The following is a 22139-nucleotide window of genomic DNA, read 5'->3' as shown; positions in this document are numbered from 1 at the left end:
AATTAAATTTCATTCTTAGATTATTTCTTGTTTTATTCTCTTTTATTTTATACATGTGTTTTATTCTGGCGGTCTCATATGATGCACTGTTGAGTTTCTAACGTTTGTTCGGAAACATTGTCAATAAAGTTTGTGGAGGAGAAAAAAATAGTATTTTGACCCTAGTGACGTAATTTGACGCGGTCCCTCTACTCCTTCTGCTTCCGGGTTAGTGCTAGCATGCTCGTGTTCATGGTTGTTTTCCACTTGTGAACCGAAGAGAACATGTGTGAATAAACATTTAAATAAACAAATAAAATAAGAATAAGTTATGAGTTCTCAGAAAGGTAACGTGTCTCGGTCGCGAGGTCAGAAACACCAAAACTCCTCCGCGTTCAGAAACGACAAGTACGGAGCAACTATACAAGTGAAGGTTTGTGAACGTTTTATATTCTTCTCTTTTCGGTTGACACAACTGTCGATATTTTACTCCACTGGAATTTTTTTTTTTTTAATTTAGCTACTAACTTACTTCCAATGGTCTTAATGCTGCATGATACGTTATTGTTGTACATGTATTGTGTAGTCATTGGAGACTTGTGTGATTTACTTTTAAAAATCTTTTATCCACCCGGTTTATTTCATGTAACACAATAAAACAGCCTACAGATTCATTCTGTATTGTAGCAGCTTTAGTAGTTGTTAATAGAAAATGGGAGTTAAATGTTGTTTTTTAAGTGTTTCCTAAATGTGGCTGTACTCAAATGTCCCGTTTGTTTATATGACTTGAATTGTAGAAGGCAAAGTCAAAGGTCCACGACGGGCTGTGTCAACACTGTAAGGATGTTCTCGAGTGGAAAGTCAAATACAGCAAATACAAGTCTCTAACGCAGCCGCGAAAATGGTGAGCGCTGAGTTAAATGCGTACCTTGTGTCATTTCATAAAATTGTCCCCACACACGTCTTCACCTTGGCTTTTCTTTTCCAGTGTCAAATGCTCTCAGAAGACGGTGAAGGATGCGTATCACGTCATCTGTAAACCCTGTTCTCTTCAACTGGAAATCTGCTGCAAGTGTGGGAAGAAGGAGGACATTGTTGTTCCGTGAGTATTACTGTGCAGTTCATTTTTTCTCATGTGTGCAAGTTAAAGCTGCAGTTGGAAGGATCACTGGAAAAACTCGATTGTTTTTGTGGCACTACCAGTCACTGATTAGTCAGAGAGTATCATCACTGGAAGAGCAAATTAAACCCTTCACGCCCTGTTTAAATGACAGTAAACTTACTGATGCCAGTTTTATTTTTTAATGTAGGCGTTGTCATCAGAGACTCATAAACAAGCCTTTCATAATCACATGCTCTCATTTTGTTTATGATTTAAATGATTAAGTAACTGAAATGTATTTTTTTTCCTGCATTTGAAGGTAGAATAACTTAACATTTCCTTTTTATATATGTAAACTTTGGAGTCACACATATACAGGACTGCCATCTTGTGGACAGAGAGAGACATTAAAACGTTTCTGTTGTCATTTTGGCACCCTTTTTATTACCATATGTACTTTTATTTACTTCTCTGCTCACACTATGATACCTCAAGTAATGCTTGCCATGTTCTTGTTAAAGAACATGTAAACATCTTGTTTTCATCTCCTGTATGCAGTGTGAACTCACATCTGGATAAAGACGAGCAAGAAGAGGAACCCGAACAGACGAAGAAACCTTGTAGACGAGGGAGGAAAGACTTGGACAGTGACGATGATTATGATGACGGTTTTAGTGACCTTGGCCAGGATGACGAAGACGTTGGCGACGACTCGAGTGGAAGGAAAACGCACAATAAGACTGCAGCACTGCCAGATGTGTCCAGCCTTGACGTTAAAGACTAAAGAAAGTGGAGTTTTTTAATTCTTTTTTTTAATCACATTTTTTCTCGTCAGTGTACATAATGACCTCTGTAACACACTCAAACTAACTGATGCAAGTAAACCTGTGACTATGGTTGAAGTGAAAGTGTGCCATTAATGTGTGCGTAGCTCTGGAATGCTCGACCTTACCGATGCTAATGAGTCGTCAAGTCAGTCTCATTTCCTCTGGGTGTAGGACTGAGGAAGGACTGAATAGAAGAAGCGTTGTCAGATAATGACTTCAAAGTTAAGTGCCTCTTCAAGGAGAAAAACTATATGGATAAAAGTATTTGGGGCTTTCAGTGAGGGTTTTTTAGACTTTGGGATCAAGGTCCCTTATCTTTATTGAAGGACAATTTTAGCTCTTCAGCATACAAAGACATTTTGGACAACACTTCTACCTTTGTGGCAACAGTTTGACATGGTCAGACATGGTTGGACTTAAAGGTCAGGGTTTAACCATGAAAGCTGTTATAAGTACTGTATCTGTATTTAAATATGTCATTACAGTCCCTGTTGGTGTAATGGTCAGGTGTCCCAATACTTTTGTCCATTTAGTTCCTACTGACAATACTGTAGGTCTGGCTAATAAAACACAGGTGAAAGTAATGATTGCAGGACATAATCAAGAATGTTGAGAATCATTTCCAATTTGGAATGAATATGAGACAGATTAAGGACCGTGGGGCCTTGTGAAACTTGTTTTTTTTGGATCTTGTGAGCATTATCTCATTTCAAACATGAAAAGGCGTCGATCAGCAGAGACTCGTGTCAACGCTGCGTTATTTTTGGCCACCCCTAACCCTCGCACGCCATCATGTTATTTTCAATGAACATATGTGGTTGTTTGTCATATGGTTCTGACACATTGAGGTCATTGGAAATAGTAGTTCCTCATTTTTTTCTTTACTGGGCTTTTAATTGCTTCCATAAAACAAGTCAAACTATGAAGACAGAACTGTAAACGGACATCAATGCTGAAATTGATCACGTTACAAATAAATATCGAAGACATATTAAGACATATTTGACTCATCCACCTAGATTGAAAAAAAACTATTAAATGAGTTAATAGAGTAAGACACTAAACAACAAAAGAATTAGGTAGTAAAACTGCATAATTAAATGAGATAAAATAATGATTGAAATAATTAATGAGATACACACGTGTATATATATATGTACACACACCCACCAAAATAAATAAAACCAAAGCAGTAATATCAATGTACACATATTCATACATGTACATACAGATATGTACTGTACGTTTTAAATCACATCCATTACTGAGTAAAAAAATTGTTCTCAGTACAACACAAGAATATGTATGCCTTTAAACATGACTTAAACACTTCCATCACCATTAAACTGCTGTTCTTCATCCTTATGTTTGTTTAAAATGTGTATGTTATATTAAACTAGTTGGTATGTTTTCACTCTGCTTTAATTCATCTGTGCCATCATTTAACCCCCGAGATTGAAACACACACACTTTTTAAAGTTGTCCTATGGCACACTGCATTTCTAAATCTATTATATCCCCCTGTGTCTCTCTGAAATCAACGTCTTTATTTTATTTGGAAGTCAATGATTTCTTGCTTTGAATATTACCTGCGCTGTTCTATATATATATATATATATATATATATATATATATATATATATATATATATATATATATATATATATATATATATCGCACATACACACACGATCCTCTGATTGGCTGCACAGAGTCCTCACAGTCAGGTGGAGTGCATGGGGCGCCCTGGTGGTGGAGTTCTCTCTGGATAAAAGCCCTTCTACACGCAGGTGTCTCTCTGTGTCTGTGTGTCTCTGTGTGTCTCTGTGTCCCACTGCTGCTGCTGCTGCTGCTGCTGCCGATCTACAGAAAAGGATGGCAAACACCGACAGAACCGCGATTTCCCACGTCTTCAGGGGAACATTTATCCACGCGACCCAGAAGACGGCGGTGCAGATCCTGGAAGACGCGCTCGTGGGAGTGGACACGGAGGGGAAGGTTCGTCCAATCCGTGATGTGAAAATAGCATTTAGAGAATTAAAAATAAATAAATACAGACGGTTGATTATTATAGTTTTTGATTTAAATTTAAAATAAATCAGATCAAAATCAGATCAGACTAGAGAGACAAGAGGGAGAATTAAATAGTTAGATATTAATAAATGCTTCATGTTTAGCACTTGTTATATTTCATCACAAAACAAAAACAATGTCCATTTCATTGGCTGTCAGTGGCACTGACTGATTTGTGTCAAATTATACACTGGAGTTAAGTTTCCTTGAGTTCAAAACCTGTTTTATAGGCGAGACGTTGCCAAGAAAGCAACATAGTGTAGCGTAGCTACGTGCTAGTCATGATTCTAACACACTGCAAAATAACGTTTTGTTCCCCCCTCTATCCTTTTGAAATAATTAAAATTCACTCAAAGTGACGAGCTGTGGAAACTGGAGTAAAAAAAAAAAAAAATCAGGTTCTGTTTCTCTCTCTCTGTTCCCACATCAATCTCACAACTCACAATTCTCTGTGTGTGTGTGTGTGTGTATGTGTGTGTGTGTTATCCAGCTTTACGATACAGACAAATGGAGTCAAATCCCCCGTATGTGAGTCTGCTATTGTTGTATATTTCCTCTCTACTGTCTTTTTATTCCAGAGGATTTGGAGCAAATCTCTCTGGCACCGTCTTATTCCCGAGGGATAAATCAGCTCCTGTGATTCTGAAATTTGTGAAAAAGAAAGTGTCTCCCACGGTGAGGTGTTGCTCAGCAACTTTCACAATTTGGCCCCAGACGGAGCTCTTCACTCATGTCACTCTGAAGTATAAGCCTTTTCAAAAAGGCTTACAATGAGCGCGCGCGGGGGGGCGGGGTCGCTACCGTAAGTCGCTCTGATTTTCCGGGCCTCGGGCACATGAGCTCCTCATGATGTCATCGGCCCTCGGGCTGCTCTACTGTACACAGCACATACATATCTCTTTGATTTGAGTGTGAAATCACGCTTTGAGGTGGAGTAATTAACGACACGGTTCGCCCTCTGTGTGTCCTTAGGTTGCTTTCATTGGAAAAGGCGACAAACTCGACACGCTCTCTCGGACGTTTGGATTCAGCCCGCGTGAAGTCACACAACTGACACAACAGTAAGTGGAGAGGCGATTACGCGCTTGTTAGCCGTGTGCAATACAAGGCGTCACAATTGTGCAAATGACTCTGAGAGTTGCACTGTCACGGTCACTCAGGTCAACACACACGCAGATAATGAATTAGAAGCCATTGGACGCGGTCGTTACAGATAGTGTTGTAGTACTCGTGACCAATCAAGACTGGCCTGTCACACGTGTATCAGTGCACACACCCCTGCCCTCTTTATTAAGTGCATTTGGGCCTAATAAAGTGTCAGTAGTGGCATTCAGAGGGGTTTCCTGTTACTGTACTGTGTACTTTGTCAGGGTGTGGGCCTCCCGGTTGGTGTAGTCCTTTGCACTCTTGACTTTGCAGCAAGATGATCCAGGTTGGCGACCCGGTCAGAGCTTTCTGCATGCATGGGTTACATTCCAGGTTCTCCGGTTTCCTCCCACAGTCCAAAAGCATGCTATATGGGTATTAGGTAAAGTGGACACTCTAAATTGACCATCGGTGTGAGAGTGGATGGTTGTTTGTCTCTATATGTGATCATGTGATGATCTAGTGACATGTCCACCACCCCACGACCTTCATGTGGAGGATAAAGTGGTAGAAGACGGATGGATGGATAGTTCAGGGGTGTCAAACTCAAATCATGAGCGTCGTCTAGTCTGGTCAAGTGGTTAAAAAACAGAGGTTAGCTCTATGAGCTTAAAGTTATAACACAATATTCCATCATAATATCGCAATAAACATATTTCACGATGATATTTTACATAATTTCCAAGTAAAAGGTACTTTTTTTAATATGGAATGGTCTATACTTCACAACAAAAGCATATTAATGATGCAAAACAACTCGCAGGAAAGGGCCCTCGCATTGCCCCACACAAGTCCGGGAGTGCAGCAGTTCACTCAACAGTCTTCACTTTTATTAGTTAACCCCCCCAAAAAAGACCGCGAAGCCACAGAACAATAATAATAATAACATAGACATGTTCAGGAGCGAACACATCTAGTATAGTGCTGGCATCATATCATTCATAAAAAGATGATTTATTACACCAGGCATAAAAATGATTTATGTTTATGTTTGCAGTGAGTTCTTCATGCCCGGGATGATAGACAGCCACATTCATGCGTCCCAGTACAGCTATGCTGGTACAGCTCTGGACTTGCCGTTACTGCAGTGGCTTAGCACCTACACCTTCCCTGTGGAGTCTCGCTTCAAAGATCTGGAGTTTGCCAAAAAGGTCTACACTCAAGTCGTGGTGAGTTTGCCGGCATCGTGAAACTAGCCGGTGTGTTTAAATGGCATTAGGAAATATTGAGCTAGTGTGTTTGCCGAGCTGATAGTGTACGGAAATAGAGTTTCTCAAAGCTAGGCTAATTACACCCAGATAATAGCTTTGGACCCAAACTGGCTGAGATGCTCTGTGCCTGTTTCCATTACACAGATGTAGAAGAAAGAAGCGGAGAAACAAATGGCAACATTTTATTTTTAAGCATATCCCGATTGTATCTTGCTTGATTTTTTTTGGCAGTCTGAACAATTAAAAAAACACATTAGATCCAGTTTTTCCGAAACTAATTCAATGCGATTCAATCTGAACATCTCAGTCACTGAAATAGGATTTCAAAGTGTCTTCTGTATCATAACAATGATGGCGTAAATTTGGAGAGTTACTGTATTTATTAAACCTTTACGTATCCAGTAAAAATCACATTGAGAAAATTGTGTCCTGGCCAAGAAAGGCAGCAACACAGTTACAAACAAAGTACAACAAGGTTACAGACAGACAATCAGCAGCCAAACATACCATACAAACACATCCTCATCTTAATCATAAAACCTCATAGAATCATAAAAAAAACCCATAAATCAACAAGAACATGATGAGACCAGCAAGTCTATGCCTTAACGTTTTAAATCCCTCTGCGGTTTATTCCAGGCAAAGGGAGGAGCAAACATTTTTAAACATTCACAAACATTTTTTTTCCCCCCAATTCAGTTCTAACTCTTGGGACAGACCGTGAGATGATGTGATATGAGATAACGTGGAATGTCTTAACTCACATTTGGACCCCATCACGTGATTCCAGAAGACAGAAATAGTCCATTTTGTTTATAAATATTGTTTAGACTACTTGTTTTTCCAGGGCGTGGCCTGTAACTACAGAAATCCATGTGGAAGACTAGACTAGACCAAGTCAGTATGGACACACTCAGATCGGATCGTATCACTTGCAATGCTTATAATGTAAACAGTTGGTTCAGGAAGATCAGATTCTGATATACGGATATGCTTACAAATCTGATTTGGGCTCCAGTATTAATAAGGCCTAATCTGCAGCTGGTGTCCAATTCCCTGCCAGACCACGCCCCCTGCACTGCTCCCCACTCTCCCTCACTTCTTGGCATTTTTCAAAATCAGGCCTTGGGCTGAGTTTGGTTCCCCTTTATCCCTTGTGTTACCATCCAGGATTTAGCATGCATACTTCTCATTACTGCAACTACTAGACCGTTTGTGATATCTAGGAAATTCCAAAACTATGGACCAATCTGTCCAGGGAGTGACCCCGCCTTTTGCCCTTTGTCAGCCGGGATTGGGACCCTTTTTTGGAGGATAAAGTGGTTGAAGATGGATGGATGGACACCGGAGAGCAGAGAAATTGAGATTTGTGCCCACGTGCTTGTCATTACGGAAGAACGTCAGGACTTCTGTGGAGCAACCGTCCAATCGCAAACGAGATTCACCAGCGCGTCATACGTTTGTGACGTCATCTTCTCAGTGCCGTACTTCCCAAACGTTTGAATAACTGCCAGATATCGAAAATGAAAGTTATCTTGAAAAAAGGAGCAGAAGCACTCACTCGATGAACATTCTTTTTGACAATTCTACAGCCATAAAATCTAAATAAATCCAGGCGGTCATAAGAGGGTTAAAGAACTCAATAAGATACAGTAGTTTTAGTCTGGATTATTTAACACTTGTTTGTACCCTGGAGCATGTTCTGCAGTTTAATTAAATGCCTTGGAAACATATCAGATTTGGCACAAGTGCAGCGTCAGCGCTTCTGTTTTGCTGATTTAAGAGGCAGACACACTCCAAACTGAGCGTGTGGCACAGTGCCAGTTGACTTGATGTTATAATATTGTTATTAAATCATATACAATATGGACTAGGACCAGTGGGGAATCACAGGTACTGGGAAGAGAAGTGAACCTTGCAGGGGCGTAAGGACAGGAGTGAACTGTGTGTACAGAGAGTGATGTAGAGACAAAAGTGTGCGTCTAAACGCAGGCGTAATCCTGTCATTCACAGAAAAGAACCCTGAGAAACGGAACAACCACCGCGTGTTACTTTGCCACCATTCACACAGACGCCTCTCTGCTGCTGGGCCAGATAGCAAGTAAGATGTCACACACACACACACACACATGACCTGATGAGACTTGTGTTTATGCAGTAATGGTCACAGAAGTTTAAATCTGAGCTGCGGGGGCATGTCCAGCTGAAATGTACGACTAACTCAACATTTGACATGGACATTCATTCTTAATTGAAAGTTACAAACAGCAGTATTTAATGATCAAATGTAGGTTTCTAAGTCATGGATCCACACACACGCTGCAGTCACATGTCGTGTCACCCGGCTCTGAAACACATCTCATTTGTTCACCTTTATGCCTCGTCCTTATCAATGAGTTGTTATGTTATATAATACTTAACACACACACACAATGATACAACCAGACTGAAGTGAACACTGGGAGCATAATCAGGTCCACTGAACTTTTACCTTTGTCCTGTTCCTTTTTCTTTCTTTCTTTCTTTCTTTAAAAAACTTTAATTGCAATTACAATGTGAATCAATACATTCTTGACACGTTTAATTAAACACCTATTTCTCTTTTAACCACATACATACATAAATGCACACATACATAAACAGTACTTCTATACATGTACACACCCAGTGACGTTAAATAATACGTTTCCACATTCCTTCATCTCCATATATACTCTTTTACTTTTATTTTTATGAAGATCTTTATATTCTTTATAGACAAACACTTGAGATTGTTTTCAGTCTTAATAAACATGTCATGACCACGAGACAGAAACAAATGACAGATACAGATTTAAGGCGTACATGTCATTATATGAGTTTACACATGAACTCTTTCCTTCATGACAGTGGTCGGCTACTGGCTAAATCTTATAAGCTTATAAGAAAAGATGAAGTTGTAAAGAAAGAAAGAGGAGTTTAGGACACAGTCTGTCAGTAGTTTGAATTTGTTGTTTACGTTAATTCCTTCATTTATCAAGTGGTAATCTTGATGCGCTGAGACACTTTTTTTCCAGTTATTTGCTTCATAGCTTTTGTTCTTAGTTTTCTATATACCGTCTGTCCTGATACCTTTGTCCTGTTCAGAAAACTGTAGTTATTCCACATGATCGTGCTAATGTATATCTGGACATGGATACAGTGTTATGACACCCCAAGACACAGCACACGTGTTCAAAGCATATCAATTATATCATCACATGTATTAATGATTAACACACATGCGTCCATTGTACTCCAATAATTAAATATACTGCACACCAACTCAGTTATTAAATATTAAACCCAGTGTCCAGAGTTTAGTGTGTTATATTCGAACCATCGTCAAAAGAGTTGAATAAAATAATACAATTGAATAAAATTAGCTTGACAGAGTCTGTTTTCGATGTCATAACGAAGGCAGAAAAATAACTTTTCCTTTTTCTTTTTTACAAAGTAAAATAATCTATTGAATTATGAAACAAAGTCACGTTTGTACACAGTACAATATTCCACGTTGTTTTTGTCTACCGGCCTTGTCTTTATGTTTTTTGTTCCTGCAGATGAATTTGGACAGCGTGCCCTGGTGGGTAAAGTGTGTATGGACAGAAACAATTCAGTGAAGCATTACAGAGAGACCACACAGGAGTCTCAAGAGGAAACCTGTCGGTGCGTATCAACATGTGTTATTACCACATCTACTGTTTTGGAACACAAAATGTGCGTGTTTAGTGTTTAGTGTGCAATAGCCAACAGACTGAAGACACGCATGAATATAACAACATAAATAATAGTAAATAACCCTCATGAGAGGCACGTCACATTGCTTGTGAGCTCAGGAGCTTAAATCTGAGGAAAAACATGGGAAAAATTCAAAAACCCAACAAAGCCAATAAAAGACTAGAGGTTTGATTCACTTAGAGGAACCAATTCAACTCAATTAACTATGTAATCAATGTTATGTTTAACTTGCACAGCCTTATGTCCCACGGTGTAAACAAAAAACAAACTGAAAACATTTTATTATGAATGAAAATACAAAAAAATATTTCCTGCAGAGAATAAAATAAATACACTTTATATGAACCCATGTATGAAAGATGAAAAGATGACGCACATTTTCGCTACAATTTTAGTTCGTTTTGTGTGTAGTTTTGTAAACACAAAAGTTAGTTATTGTTTTGGTTTTTTTAACTTTAACTAAGTTTTTTTCAATTTTACTTTTCCTTATTTCGTTAGCTTTCATTAACTATAATAACCTCGTTCCAGACTTGCACGAGTCTAGTGTTAGCCAGGTTAATCTTCTTCAGATTTGTTTGCACTGACTCATTTGGAAGAATGAAGCACGTTTGTTTAAAAACATGTTCCTTTTTTTGATCACACTCGTTGTTTTGTGCCTTAAAGGTTCATCGTGGAGCTCTTAAACAAAAAGGTGAGATTCTATCAAGAATAATGAAACAGTCTCTCGTTTAGTCTCACTTTATTGACCTCTGTTTTTGTTGTTGTTTGTTTTTTGGGCAGTATCCTCTCGTGAAGCCAGTAGTGACTCCACGCTTCGCTCCATCCTGCACAGGAGCTTTGCTCGGACAACTGGGATCAATCGCTAAGAATAACCACCTGCACATTCAGGTGGGCTCACTGTGGCAACCAAGCAAGACTATGTCTGCTGGGAATGGTTGCCATAGAGACAGGCAATTAAACGAACACACGCATGTTCACGTTTTTAAAAGACGAATGCGGACGTGGAAGACAAGAAATCACAAGATAGATTAGAATTTTTGGTTATAAGACAACACTGTCTTAACTGAACTGTGTAATAAACATTCACAAAGTGCTTACACTGCAAAAACAACCCATGTAGTGAAGTTCTTGTGGTTGATTATGAGGTGTCGGGTCAGGACACAGGAGGCAGGATTGTCCGTTTACAGGTTTATTTGTCATGATAAAGATGCAAAGGTAAACGGATGCACAGGCACACACTTTATTTTTCTATCTCTAATTAACACAAAGAAAGGAAACAAAGGAAACGTTCTAATTTTTGCTTTTTTTACAAAATCACCTCAATATTCTGAAATGTGATTTTTCTGGTTTTAAGTCAGCAAATTTTGCATGGCTGCAGATCTAAACACAAGTTTACAAGAAACACAAATAAAAATAAAAACCCGGTTTCTTTAAAAGGCAAACTAACAATAAGTAGATTTGTCTTAAATTAGAAACCAGGGTGTTATAACATACTGTATGATATAGTGTGTAGTCAGAAAAAAAAAGTTATTTAGCAGTTTAACAGTTTCCAGAAACAAGGAGTGCATAGAGGATCGGTTTTAACTCCTAACATACTGTGTGTGTGTGTGTGTGTGTGTGTGTATTTCCAGAGTCACGTCAGTGAAAACATCGAGGAGGTGAACCTCGTGAAGGAGCTGTTCCCCGAGTCGGAGTCGTACACCGACGTCTATCACAAATACAACCTGCTCACTGACAAAGTGAGTCCACACTCTCGCGTTCCCCCGAATGTGCACACACACACTCTTATCTGTAAAGCAAATACAAAATGCTGAACTAGTTTGTAATGATGCCAATGATTCACAGACAGTGTTGGCCCACGGCTGCCACCTCACTGACAAAGAGCTGGATCTGCTGAGAGAGACGGGAGCCTCCTTGTCTCACTGTCCCAGCTCCAACTTTTCGTAAGTATCTACGTACACTGTATATTATGTGTGCACATTAACATTGAAAATGCAGGAAAAGCAGGAAAAAAAATACTATTTAAATAAGAGTTTAGCATTTTCCGGAATGTAATTTTGTCCAAACTGTTTGTCCACACTAAGAAACAACCTCACAGTTTTCATATTACAATCTTGGCCTCTGTTTGTCCACACTTAAAAACAACCCCATAGTTTTCAAGACAAATGTCTCACTTTCTGTTTGTCCACACTAAAAAAACAACCACACAGTTTTCATAATAAAAGACTCAGCTTCTGTTCTTCCATGTTACACACAACTACATGGTTTCAAGTTAAAAGTCTCAGCTTCTGTTTGTCACTAAACTACACCCTCACAGTTTTCAAGATAAAAGTCTCAGCTTCTGGTTTTGTCCACACCAAAAAACAACCACACAGTTTTCAAAATAAAAGTCTAAATTTCTTTCGTCTGTGCTAAAAAAAAAAATGCTTGTACATTTTTCAAAATAAAAGTATCCGTTTCTGTTCAACCAAACAAATTGATAGTTGTAATTTAGAAAAAAAGAATTATTGGTGTGGATTTCACCAAGCGATTTTAACGTTCTTGCCAGAAAAGGCTGCGAAGAGTTAGCAAATACAACTACACAGTATATAAAAATGACATAGCATTAATTACAGATGTCTCTCTCTCTCTGTCTCTCCAGATTGTGCAGTGGTGTGTTAAATGTCCGAAATGTCCTGAACCGCAAAGTGAAGTTGGGTCTGGGAACAGGTGGGAGCAAATAGAACTTCACAGTGGCAGCAGAGAATTGTTTATTATTGTACTAGTTATTTTATGAATGCAAAAATTGATGGTGAGCTGACTCACAACTGTGGCAGTGAAATGTCATGTTTTGCGTCATCTTTGTTTTTACAGAAGTCATTCAGAGATTTCTTTCTTTGTTTTTTTGGTGAGTGCAGTTCAGCTGACAGTTCTGACACGGACTCATCAGCTGACCACCAGCTGATCAGTTTGCTCTGTTTGGTTTCAACATCCATCTAGAAACGAAACCTTAAAATTGGAAACTAGTATTAATATTTAGTCAGATTTGTTCATTTCCGGCTGCAAAGACGTGGAGGGCAAGTGAAAATGACAGGACACACAATTATTGTCGTGTTTGCATCTGTATTTGTGTGACACGCACGTCTGTGTCTGGTGTAACTCTCTATCAGATGTGGCAGGAGGCTACTCCGCTTCGATGCTGGACGCTGTGAGGAGAACGTTGGACGCGTCCAAAGTCCTGACCATCCAGGACCCAGACCATGACACGCTCACCTTTGAGGAGGTTTTCAGACTGGCTACACTGGGAGGAAGCCAAGGTGAAACACGCAACCCAGCCATGGTTCACACACACACACGGAGTCATTACAGTACGCTCAGTGATTCTCAAAAGACTGGGTCGAGACCCACGGATGGGCCGTGGGAGATTTGTTTTTGGTCCCTGAACAAAATTTGCAGATTCAACTGATTGCAATTTTACAGGAAGGCAGCGAGTTTCAGTAGTTTCATTGATGATGTCTATTGATGATGTCTTTTGTCTGCAGCTTTGTCCCTGGATGACCAAACGGGGAATTTTGTCGTGGGCAAAGACTTTGATGCCCTGAGGGTGAATGTTGCTGCACCCGGGGCACCAATCGACCTGATACAGAGTGAAGAACCAAAGGTTGGTGTCTTTGCACATGCCGTTCTGTTGGATAAACATTTTAAGTCATAGAACAATTTGAGTTTGTTTTTGCCACCAGCTGAATTGCCCCCTGGTGGCTGTTCTATATATTCCTACTTCTACACTACATCCACTTCTCATATACAGTTTATGCCAACAGAACATAATATGACAGTTAATATAACATTATAACATAATATCGTCTGTTTTTAGTGGTTATTTTTGACCGGGAACAACAAAGGTGTAAAGAAACCATTCAAAATTCAATGAAATTGATGATCAGCAGTTCATTGTTTACATATGGAGGATGTTGAGACAATACAATGGAGAAAACAACCATTTATGCTGTAGTAAAGTGATAAAATGGGTCACATTAGACCACTTAAGAACGACTTGAGGAGGCTTAATCACAAACTGATTTTAATTTACACTGTGGCTCCAATTTCTCTCTGTTTTAATTTCAGATTCTGTTGGAAAAATTCTTAAATTTGGGTGAGTGTTGACTTCAGTGGATTTGTCCAAACCTCTCACACTCGCCTATGACTCGCTCATGACCACCTGCATGTTTATCTCTTTATTTTACAGGTGATGATCGGAACATAGTGGAGGTGTTTGTGGCCGGGAGGAGGGTTGTGCCTTTTGCAGAGCCAGTGGAGTAAACTCACCTCCACCTGTGTTGGAGACTCTACACTTGTTATCTGGCCATGTGCTTTTTTTTTTTGACAGAGCCGGTGCTTTTAAAATCTCGGCATTTCAAAAACATCTAGTCTGGTGTGTGGCCGCTCGCTCGGTCAGACAGTCCTCTTTCCTCTTCCTCTCTTCCTCTAACAACAGTGTTCCTCTGGTTCTTTTTTGCCGGTCGTGTTGTGTGTTGATGGTGAACAATGAACTAGGTTTAGTTAAGTTTTTAAATGTGTGTGTCGTGCCTTTAGGCAATTCGTGTTTCTTGACAGACCTGAGACTTCACAAGACCTCCTGATTCTAAGGACTCCAGGCCGGTGCCCCTGATCTTGCAAGGCTGGTCAAACAGGAGGGGGCAGTGGAGGGGACAGCCCTCTCTCTCCCCACAACAAGCTGTTTACCATAGTTGATGGTGTGCAGTTGACCATCACATATCTAAAGCGATGGTAATAGTGTATTTTCTTTTCTTTTTTGTCAGTTTTACAGATAATGTCTTGGCCTTTTTGCACACTGTTGTGGATTTAGACTTCTGGCTTTGACTGTCTATAACAAACATGGATATAAACACAATGATAAGTACCAGTTTTTTAAAATCCTTTTTCCTAATTTTAAAGCACATTACAGTCCAAACGTGGCTGTAGATGTACAAGGTAGTTTTAAATATTCTAGACAAACATAATCTGGCAAATTGTTTCTCTTAATATAAGAAAATGTAAGAATATTTGCTTGTTATTTCTAGTCGGGTTGTTTTTGCAGTGTAAAGCTGACATGACGGTCCCTTTTTTTTGAATGAGATTGACTTGAATTATAGTCACATCTTTAACTGATTCCATTCAGTGTTTATATGTGGCAAAAGTTGATTTTTTTCTGGGCCAAATACATTTTATCTAACATTCACCTGCTTCACTGAATGGTTTTGTTTTACTATTTACAATTTTATGTTTTTACTCTTAACGTGTTTTTTTTTTTTTATGAAATGTTTGATTTAAAGTTCCACTCTGTACTGATGAACTATACTATGTATTTACACTCACTGGCCTCTTTATTAGGTACATGGTGCTGTATACATGTGCTTCAAGGGTCAACATGCATTTAGAGACATCGTGGTTGTTTTATGCTTAACGGTTGCCATTTGTATCACTTTGAACCAGTCTGGTCATTCTCCTCTGACCTCTTGCCCTCATTTTTGCCAGGATAACTGCTGCTCGCTGGATATTTTTAGAAATTGGCGTGTGAAAATCTGTGTTTCAGCACTTTTTAAAAATACTCAGACCTGTGTAATCACATCAAATTTTGAGTTATAGGAATAAGCCTTTTATATGTACTTTAGGCCAAGGGTCTTACTTTACAGAGGCTGCCAACTTGTGCATCTTGTGTTTCTACAACATTTCAACGCAAATGAAGAAGAATGAAATCCTTTCAAGGCCACCATAGATTCCTGATGCGTTTGTGTAGCTCGCAGTCTTTATCACGACATATGACTCTTTAACTCAAGTCACATGCTAAAGATGACGTAAGACTGAAAAATAAAGAAGTGCAACCAAGTCTGCTTTGATATATTTACATTTTTTTAAATTTACTTTTCCTCCCAAATTTGCGGTCAGTGGCCAAAGCCTGGAAGGTAAAAATGGACACAACGGCCACTGACCCTTCCAACTGACAGCTCTGTTAATAGACCCTCACCATCTGGAGATGACAGAGTGACATGGTGATGTCTGTTATCATGTCCCGCTGACCTGTTGATATCATGCCGTCCACCGTCACAGCCACTAGAGGGAGACATTGTACCTGAGTATTTGTGTAGTCCTCACGGGGACCAAAGAGGCTAAATCTAATTTCTGGGGCACCGGTTAAGTGAAAATTAAGTTGTGATTAAGTTAGGCCATATGCTTAAGGTTAGGGATAACACTTTGTCAAAGGTGTCGAAAAGCATACAAGAATTGTGTGTGTGTTCTTGTAGGGATATCTTTGTGAGGACCAGAAAACTTACCATAGCGAGTGAGGACATGTTGGCTGGTCCTCACATTCTGTCACCCCTTAAAGGGATTTTTTATTTTAGGTATTTTAAGGGTTACTTGCACTTACGTCTGTATGAGGACAAAAAAGAACCACAGGAAGTGAGGTCATTTTGTGAAAGTGAGTACACTTTTTGCGATTCCATGTTTATGTGTTTGTGTGTGTAATACCAAATGTTTGTAACACTTGAAATAATAGATTGAATGGGGCAGTCATATACAGACTCCATTTAACATACATTTAATTTAAGTTCAATTAAATCACTTTAATTTAGAAAATGTGAATTAAGTGTGAAAAATGAATAAAATGTATTAATTAATTAATACAGGTAATCATCATTGTGTTGTTAATGACTGTATTATACTTACTGGATTGTGTGACTAAACTGCGATTCACTGTCTTTTCATTACAAACCATGGAACATATTCTAATAGACTGATATAAATAAATATTAATACCATATTTATGGGACTTTCTGTTTTCATTGCTTTGGTCCAGTTGTATCTTGTTATTTGTTGTGTTATCTCTTTTTTAATTTAAATGCTATTTTGGAACTCAGCCATACATTTTCGGTCCTATTTTTTCTGAACTATTGACAGAAAATAATTTATATCATATACGGCTTGAATGAGAATGTATTCTTATAAATATCATGTCTATTTTAATTGAATTATTTGGTTATTAAATAAATATTAAATTGCTTTTCCCCACTGCCATGTCTTTTGAGCCACACTCCAGTCCAGTAGGTGGCGGTATTGCAGCGTACAGCTGGATGTCAACCACCAATAAACCCAACACGAGAAACGAGTCATCGGAGCAGAATCAGGAAGTGAAGTTGAGATTTGTTATTTTTTCCATCGTCAGAGAAAAATATCCTTCACGTATTATTTCTCCTGTTATTCCTGCTTTTTTTGTTTGTGGAAGTTTAAAAACGTACAGCACAGTAAGAGCTGGCAGGTAAGTGTATGTATGTAAATGTTTTACATTAATGACATTAATAAAAGCCTTCACTCTGTATCTGCGTGTCAATGTTGGAACTGGTCAATTTTTGACGTTATCACCTATGCGTATTCCTTATAAGGCCATTATATTTATACTGTCTTTCTCTAATTAAGTGTTACTTAATACTTTTAAAACAGCAAATACAACGTTAAAAGTGTAAGATAATAGTATTATTTAAATAGAATAGTGGAGCTATACAGATAGGTGAATGTACTTTATTGATCCTAAAACTGGGAAATTATTGATTATCTTCTCAAGAATTTTCTCCACAAACCAGTGTTATTCCATTATAATAATTGATTTGTTATATGGAGCCAAGAAACCCATAAATTCATCTCTATCATTACTCAAGATAGTAATTAATGAATTAAGAAATGAATGATTTGATTAATTGTGAAGAAGCCCAAGTCTCTGCGGTCCTCCCCAGTGTGACATCTTAAATGTCCCCATTGTGGGACTAACAAAGGACTATCTTATCTTATAATCAATTTTCTTTTTGTCCACCTGTAGGAAGGAGAAGCTTCCAGGTCTCACAGACACAGCTTCGCCATGCCTCTGTTCCGAGCACCAGGTGCATGTAGTGGGGGGAAAGCAGGGCAAAGGAGGTGGAAAAGAATGAAATGGAAGGGGAGCAAGAGGAAGAGGGATGAGGACGACGACGCGCTCCCCTCCCTGACAGAGCTTTGTCTTTTTAGCCTCGCGGACAACATGAAGGAGGTGTGGGTGAAAGACTACGCTGACAAATACCTGGATCGGTATTCATTCAGACACATCATGGGGCCTTTCAACTTGCTGCGTGAGTTTGTGAAGATTTATTCCTCGCTGTCCACAGATTTAGTGATTTACACAGAGCTTCATCTCTTCTGATGCTCTGACTCTCTGTCTCTCACACTGCCTGCAGCAGGAGACCTGGTCGAGGAGCTCACGTGTCTGCTGTCCAAAAGGAAGCAGTTATCCCGAGCAGCGCTTCACCTCCTACTGGTGCCACAACTCCATAACCTGTCATTGGAGAGGTGTCCTGGTCTGGTGACCTCTGCCATGTGTACCCACATTGCTGCACGTTGCCAGGTCAGAAAGAAACCCCCATCTCCTTGGTTCTGTCCTTTTCTGTCTGTGATTTACTGTCAGTGTGATCAGAAGGGGAACTATATCCATCAGGTGTCTCTACTTCTGAATTTTGGCATCACGCACAAAGTTACCATCAAAAATAGACAGAGTAAAAATCTGATTCTAAAAGACCAGCTACTGAGATGAAACTAGTGTGAACACACGGCTGTGCTGCATCTTGTTCATGTGTAGCAGGCCTACTGAGGCCGCCCTGAGGACAGATTACTGAGGCCGCCCTGAGGACAGATTGCGTTCATGCAGCTCAGGGATGTGGCCACGTTTCGTCAAACCTCTCTGTTTATAACGTGATTCTGACGTTTCTTCCTTTGCGTCTCAGGGTCTTTGGAGTCTGGATCTATCTGGGGCTCAGCAGCTGCCTTCAAAAGTGCTGTCTGCAACTCTCTGCTGTCTCCCTGAACTCCGCTCTCTCTCTCTGGCTGGTACGCCATGTGACAGATGCGTGATCAGGACGATTACCCACCACTGCCCTTTGCTGCGTCACCTGGATGTGTCCCGCTGTCATTTCCTCTCCCCTGCTTCCCTACTTGTTCTTGTAGGTGGGCCTTTCTGTTCGAGTTCTTCTGGCTCATCTTTTTGCAGCACCTCTACATCTCAACCTCCTGTTGCCTCTTCCTCCTCCTCTTCCTCATCATTTTCATTCCCGTCTCCTGTTCCTCTCACCAGCTTACTGGCTCTGGATATTGGGTTTGGGGAACAGGAGAAAGACCCTGCGGCGGCAGCAGCCTACCTACTCCTCTCTCTGCCCGGCTTGAAAACATTGGCCATGGAGGGCCTGGCACAGGCCTGTCGGCTCATTGAGCACAGAGAGTTCAGCCAGACAGACGAGTTCAGCATCAGAGAAGGAGTTCCGAAGCTAATGGAGGTGTGGAGCGAGAGGAGGCACAGGCAGGACAAGGATAGGTGGATGGAGAAGCGAGAAGGAGCAGCAGCAGCAGCAGCAGCAGGAGGGGATGAGGAACAAGAGGAAGAGGAGATGTTGTGGGAAGGATACTGTGATGACAGTGATGAAGATGTAAGTGGAGATGAAGGGCCAAGTTGCTCTCGAAGCAAAGTGGAGGAGAAAAGGAAAGGGAGGGTTTCATCGCAGTCTGGTGATGAACAGCTAATCCTGCAGCTAAAAGATGTCAAGGGCGTGACTTATGAGTTTCTGGACAGTTTAGGTCATTTGTGTCCACACATCTGCTCCATAGCTGTGGACGTGAATGATAACAAATATACTGCAGCAAGAAACCAGGGGTCTGTTTTGGCTGCAGGTCTCCAGACCTGGTCAGGTCAGCTGCAGAGCCTTTCTCTGCTCCACGCAGGCCTTCTGGATGATCTGTCTCCTGCTTTACAGGTGACAGGCTCCTCCCTGGTGTCTCTCACTCTGCAGGGAATGAGAACCAGGCCTCAATGCCCTCTGCTGGAGATCATCAAGGCCTGTCCCAGACTCAGAGAACTGCTCATCTTTGCAGAGCGTCCTTTAGAGTTTCCCGGATTTCCGGCCATCCCAGAGGAGGATGTGGTGGCTGAGTGGGACGATCGGGATCTACCACAGCTGCCAAACCTCTGCTCTCTTACGATCAAGTGAGACTAATGTTAAATTACTCTTTGTAGTAGAGATTGAGATATCATAGACAAAAGCCTGGTTCACACTCCTCACACCATATGATTATGACTTCACTTTCTGGTTTATCTCTGACTGAAAACATCAAATGATGACTCAGACAGAGAGCGGGGGATAATCTGAGACGCAGAGATTAGACGCGTTTGACATGCTTGTGCAGTGTGAAGGCTCTAATCTGTTAACATGAACACAAAGAATATAATTTATAAATAATAACACTTTGTGTCTGCTGTATGTTTGCAGTTTCTCCCACAGTGACAGTCAGAAGAGGCCTCCCATGTCCTGGCTGTCCCTGGGGAAGGTGCTGAGGTGTCTCTTGAGGGGTTCTCCGTTGCTGGAGAGGGTCTCGCTGGTTGCCCTGCCGTGTCCTCTCAACTACATTTTGCAGCATCTCTTGCACATAAGAATGTACAACCTACATCGCTTTGGTGGGATCGCAGACTTGTATCCAATGGCACTGAGGCGGGTTAAGCACATTGACCTGACGCGGACAGATGTGAAGATGACCACGGTGAGATTTTTGAAGCAGCGCAGCCGTAGACTCGAGTTTGTAGACTTAAGTCACTGCTGGGAAATCAGTCAGGCGGACGTGTCGAAGTCCAAGATTTTCAGTGACGTCAAAGTAGTCTGGGTGTAGTGAAGAGAAGCTTCCAACACAGGAGCTACATTGCTGAAAGTGGGCAAATAATATTTAACGTTTCAATTAAATTAAATGACATTTATTCAGAAGAAAAAATCTTTGATTTGTTATATGTTTCACTCTTCAGCAAGTGTTTGTATTTTCTGCTCACAAAGAAGTTTAAAGCCACATTATGTTTCACTGTAACGCAACAAATTATTGTTAGTAATGTTAAAAGGGGGCTTCCCATGTTAAATTGAATCCGTAATCTGAATTGGATCCAGATGAAACTCAACCTGTTGGTCAAGTGTCTGATCCTGCAAACACGGACAAAATTTCATTCAAATTCGATGAACTTTGGAGGTGAACTTTTTATCATTTTTGTGGATTCTTCCCAAAATGTATTGGGAACATACCGATCCCAAAAAAATCTGATTGATTAGTCTACAGATGTAGACAGGAAGTTGCCAACAGAAGGAGAAATATACAGATTAATCAACACTAATGAAAACATAATTATTTGACATGTATCGCAGTCATCGTAAATATCAACAAATTTAAATGTGTTATCATGAGAAACCTTTTGCTGTATTTTAGTGTACATCACGGTATTACTACGCACTTATTTTATATTACAGACTGATTTTTGCACAGACAGCAAAATGCAATTTTATATTATATATTATTCTTATTATTATGTCTTACATCAAAACCACCTTCAGTGCCTGAAAACATGTAACCTGTTGGTTTTCCCATGTTGTCCCACAATAAAGTCAATAAAGAAGGGTGACGATATTGCTGACCATTGTTTTTGTTCTGTAAAGGAGGAACTAGTAGGATATAATACATCATAATATTAACCTTAATTTAATTATTTCTGTCTTGGGCCTTGGGCTGGGCGATATGGGAAAAAATCTTATTAGATCATTCAATATCAATATATATCAAATTATAAATCAAATCAATATTTCAGTAATATTGTGATATTTTATACGAGATATTTGACAATATAAAGCTGCGCACAGGTTGTTTCTCTGGGCTCTTTTGAGACATTCTCAACGCAGACCACACACTGTAAATACACTGTAAAATAAAATATCTTCTGTTTATGATGTGTATAACATGATCATAAATATACACTTATAATAGCTTTCTTTTCAGATAATACCTGCTTCTTTTTTTCTGGGCTTTTTAATGGTAAATCAAAGATATATACATATGTTAGAAATGATGACATTACATATAGATATGTTCAAAATCTGCTATAACACAAATAACTAGGTCTAAAATTAAAAGAGTGTTACTAAGTGACTTTATTTATATATTTGCATTAAAACATAAATAATAAGA

The 22139-nt window shown here is 39.7% G+C and overlaps 3 protein-coding genes across 3 annotated transcripts; all 3 read left to right on the top strand.

The window, feature by feature from the left end:
• The first annotated feature begins 185 nt into the window (after positions 1 to 185).
• Positions 186 to 1983, top strand: lg5h9orf85 (linkage group 5 C9orf85 homolog). The gene is made up of 4 exons (XM_044026619.1): positions 186 to 412; positions 777 to 883; positions 968 to 1081; positions 1640 to 1983. The coding sequence occupies exons 1-4, from the start codon at positions 311 to 313 to the stop codon at positions 1863 to 1865; spliced, it is 549 nt and encodes a 182-aa protein (XP_043882554.1). The 5' UTR covers positions 186 to 310; the 3' UTR covers positions 1866 to 1983.
• A 1686-nt stretch (positions 1984 to 3669) lies between these two features.
• On the top strand, positions 3670 to 15962 carry gda (guanine deaminase). The gene is made up of 14 exons (XM_044026615.1): positions 3670 to 3906; positions 4954 to 5042; positions 6125 to 6296; positions 8352 to 8439; positions 9920 to 10025; positions 10761 to 10788; positions 10878 to 10985; positions 11729 to 11836; positions 11943 to 12040; positions 12739 to 12806; positions 13247 to 13393; positions 13619 to 13737; positions 14202 to 14229; positions 14323 to 15962. Exons 1-14 carry the CDS (start codon positions 3784 to 3786, stop codon positions 14394 to 14396), a joined length of 1356 nt encoding a protein of 451 aa, XP_043882550.1. The 5' UTR covers positions 3670 to 3783; the 3' UTR covers positions 14397 to 15962.
• A 941-nt stretch (positions 15963 to 16903) lies between these two features.
• Positions 16904 to 21584, top strand: LOC122769780. The gene is made up of 5 exons (XM_044026614.1): positions 16904 to 17391; positions 17947 to 18232; positions 18338 to 18504; positions 18881 to 20130; positions 20414 to 21584. The coding sequence occupies exons 2-5, from the start codon at positions 17986 to 17988 to the stop codon at positions 20805 to 20807; spliced, it is 2058 nt and encodes a 685-aa protein (XP_043882549.1). The 5' UTR covers positions 16904 to 17391; positions 17947 to 17985; the 3' UTR covers positions 20808 to 21584.
• Positions 21585 to 22139: the final 555 nt, after the last annotated feature.

This window comes from Solea senegalensis, linkage group LG5 (assembly GCF_019176455.1).
Source record: "Solea senegalensis isolate Sse05_10M linkage group LG5, IFAPA_SoseM_1, whole genome shotgun sequence".
In the NCBI taxonomy this organism is placed as follows: Eukaryota; Metazoa; Chordata; class Actinopteri; order Pleuronectiformes; family Soleidae; genus Solea; species Solea senegalensis.
The sequence above is the reverse complement of the archived record's forward strand: the minus strand, read 5'-3'. Positions and strand labels throughout refer to the sequence as shown.

What these genes read in the sequence shown, in the direction of transcription:
- lg5h9orf85 (XM_044026619.1), top strand. Translation starts at nt 311, where the DNA reads ATGAGTTCTCAGAAAGGTAACGTGTCTCGGTCGCGAGGTCAGAAACAC. An exon ending in GAGCAACTATACAAGTGAAG is followed by an intron (nt 413 to 776) that starts GTTTGTGAACGT and finishes CTTGAATTGTAG; the next exon opens with AAGGCAAAGTCAAAGGTCCA. An exon ending in CTAACGCAGCCGCGAAAATG is followed by an intron (nt 884 to 967) that starts GTGAGCGCTGAG and finishes TTTCTTTTCCAG; the next exon opens with TGTCAAATGCTCTCAGAAGA.
- gda (XM_044026615.1), top strand. Translation starts at nt 3,784, where the DNA reads ATGGCAAACACCGACAGAACCGCGATTTCCCACGTCTTCAGGGGAACA. An exon ending in GCTGCTGGGCCAGATAGCAA is followed by an intron (nt 8,440 to 9,919) that starts GTAAGATGTCAC and finishes TTGTTCCTGCAG; the next exon opens with ATGAATTTGGACAGCGTGCC. An exon ending in TCTCAAGAGGAAACCTGTCG is followed by an intron (nt 10,026 to 10,760) that starts GTGCGTATCAAC and finishes TGTGCCTTAAAG; the next exon opens with GTTCATCGTGGAGCTCTTAA.
- LOC122769780 (XM_044026614.1), top strand. Translation starts at nt 17,986, where the DNA reads ATGCCTCTGTTCCGAGCACCAGGTGCATGTAGTGGGGGGAAAGCAGGG. An exon ending in ACATTGCTGCACGTTGCCAG is followed by an intron (nt 18,505 to 18,880) that starts GTCAGAAAGAAA and finishes TTTGCGTCTCAG; the next exon opens with GGTCTTTGGAGTCTGGATCT. An exon ending in CTCTGCTCTCTTACGATCAA is followed by an intron (nt 20,131 to 20,413) that starts GTGAGACTAATG and finishes GTATGTTTGCAG; the next exon opens with TTTCTCCCACAGTGACAGTC.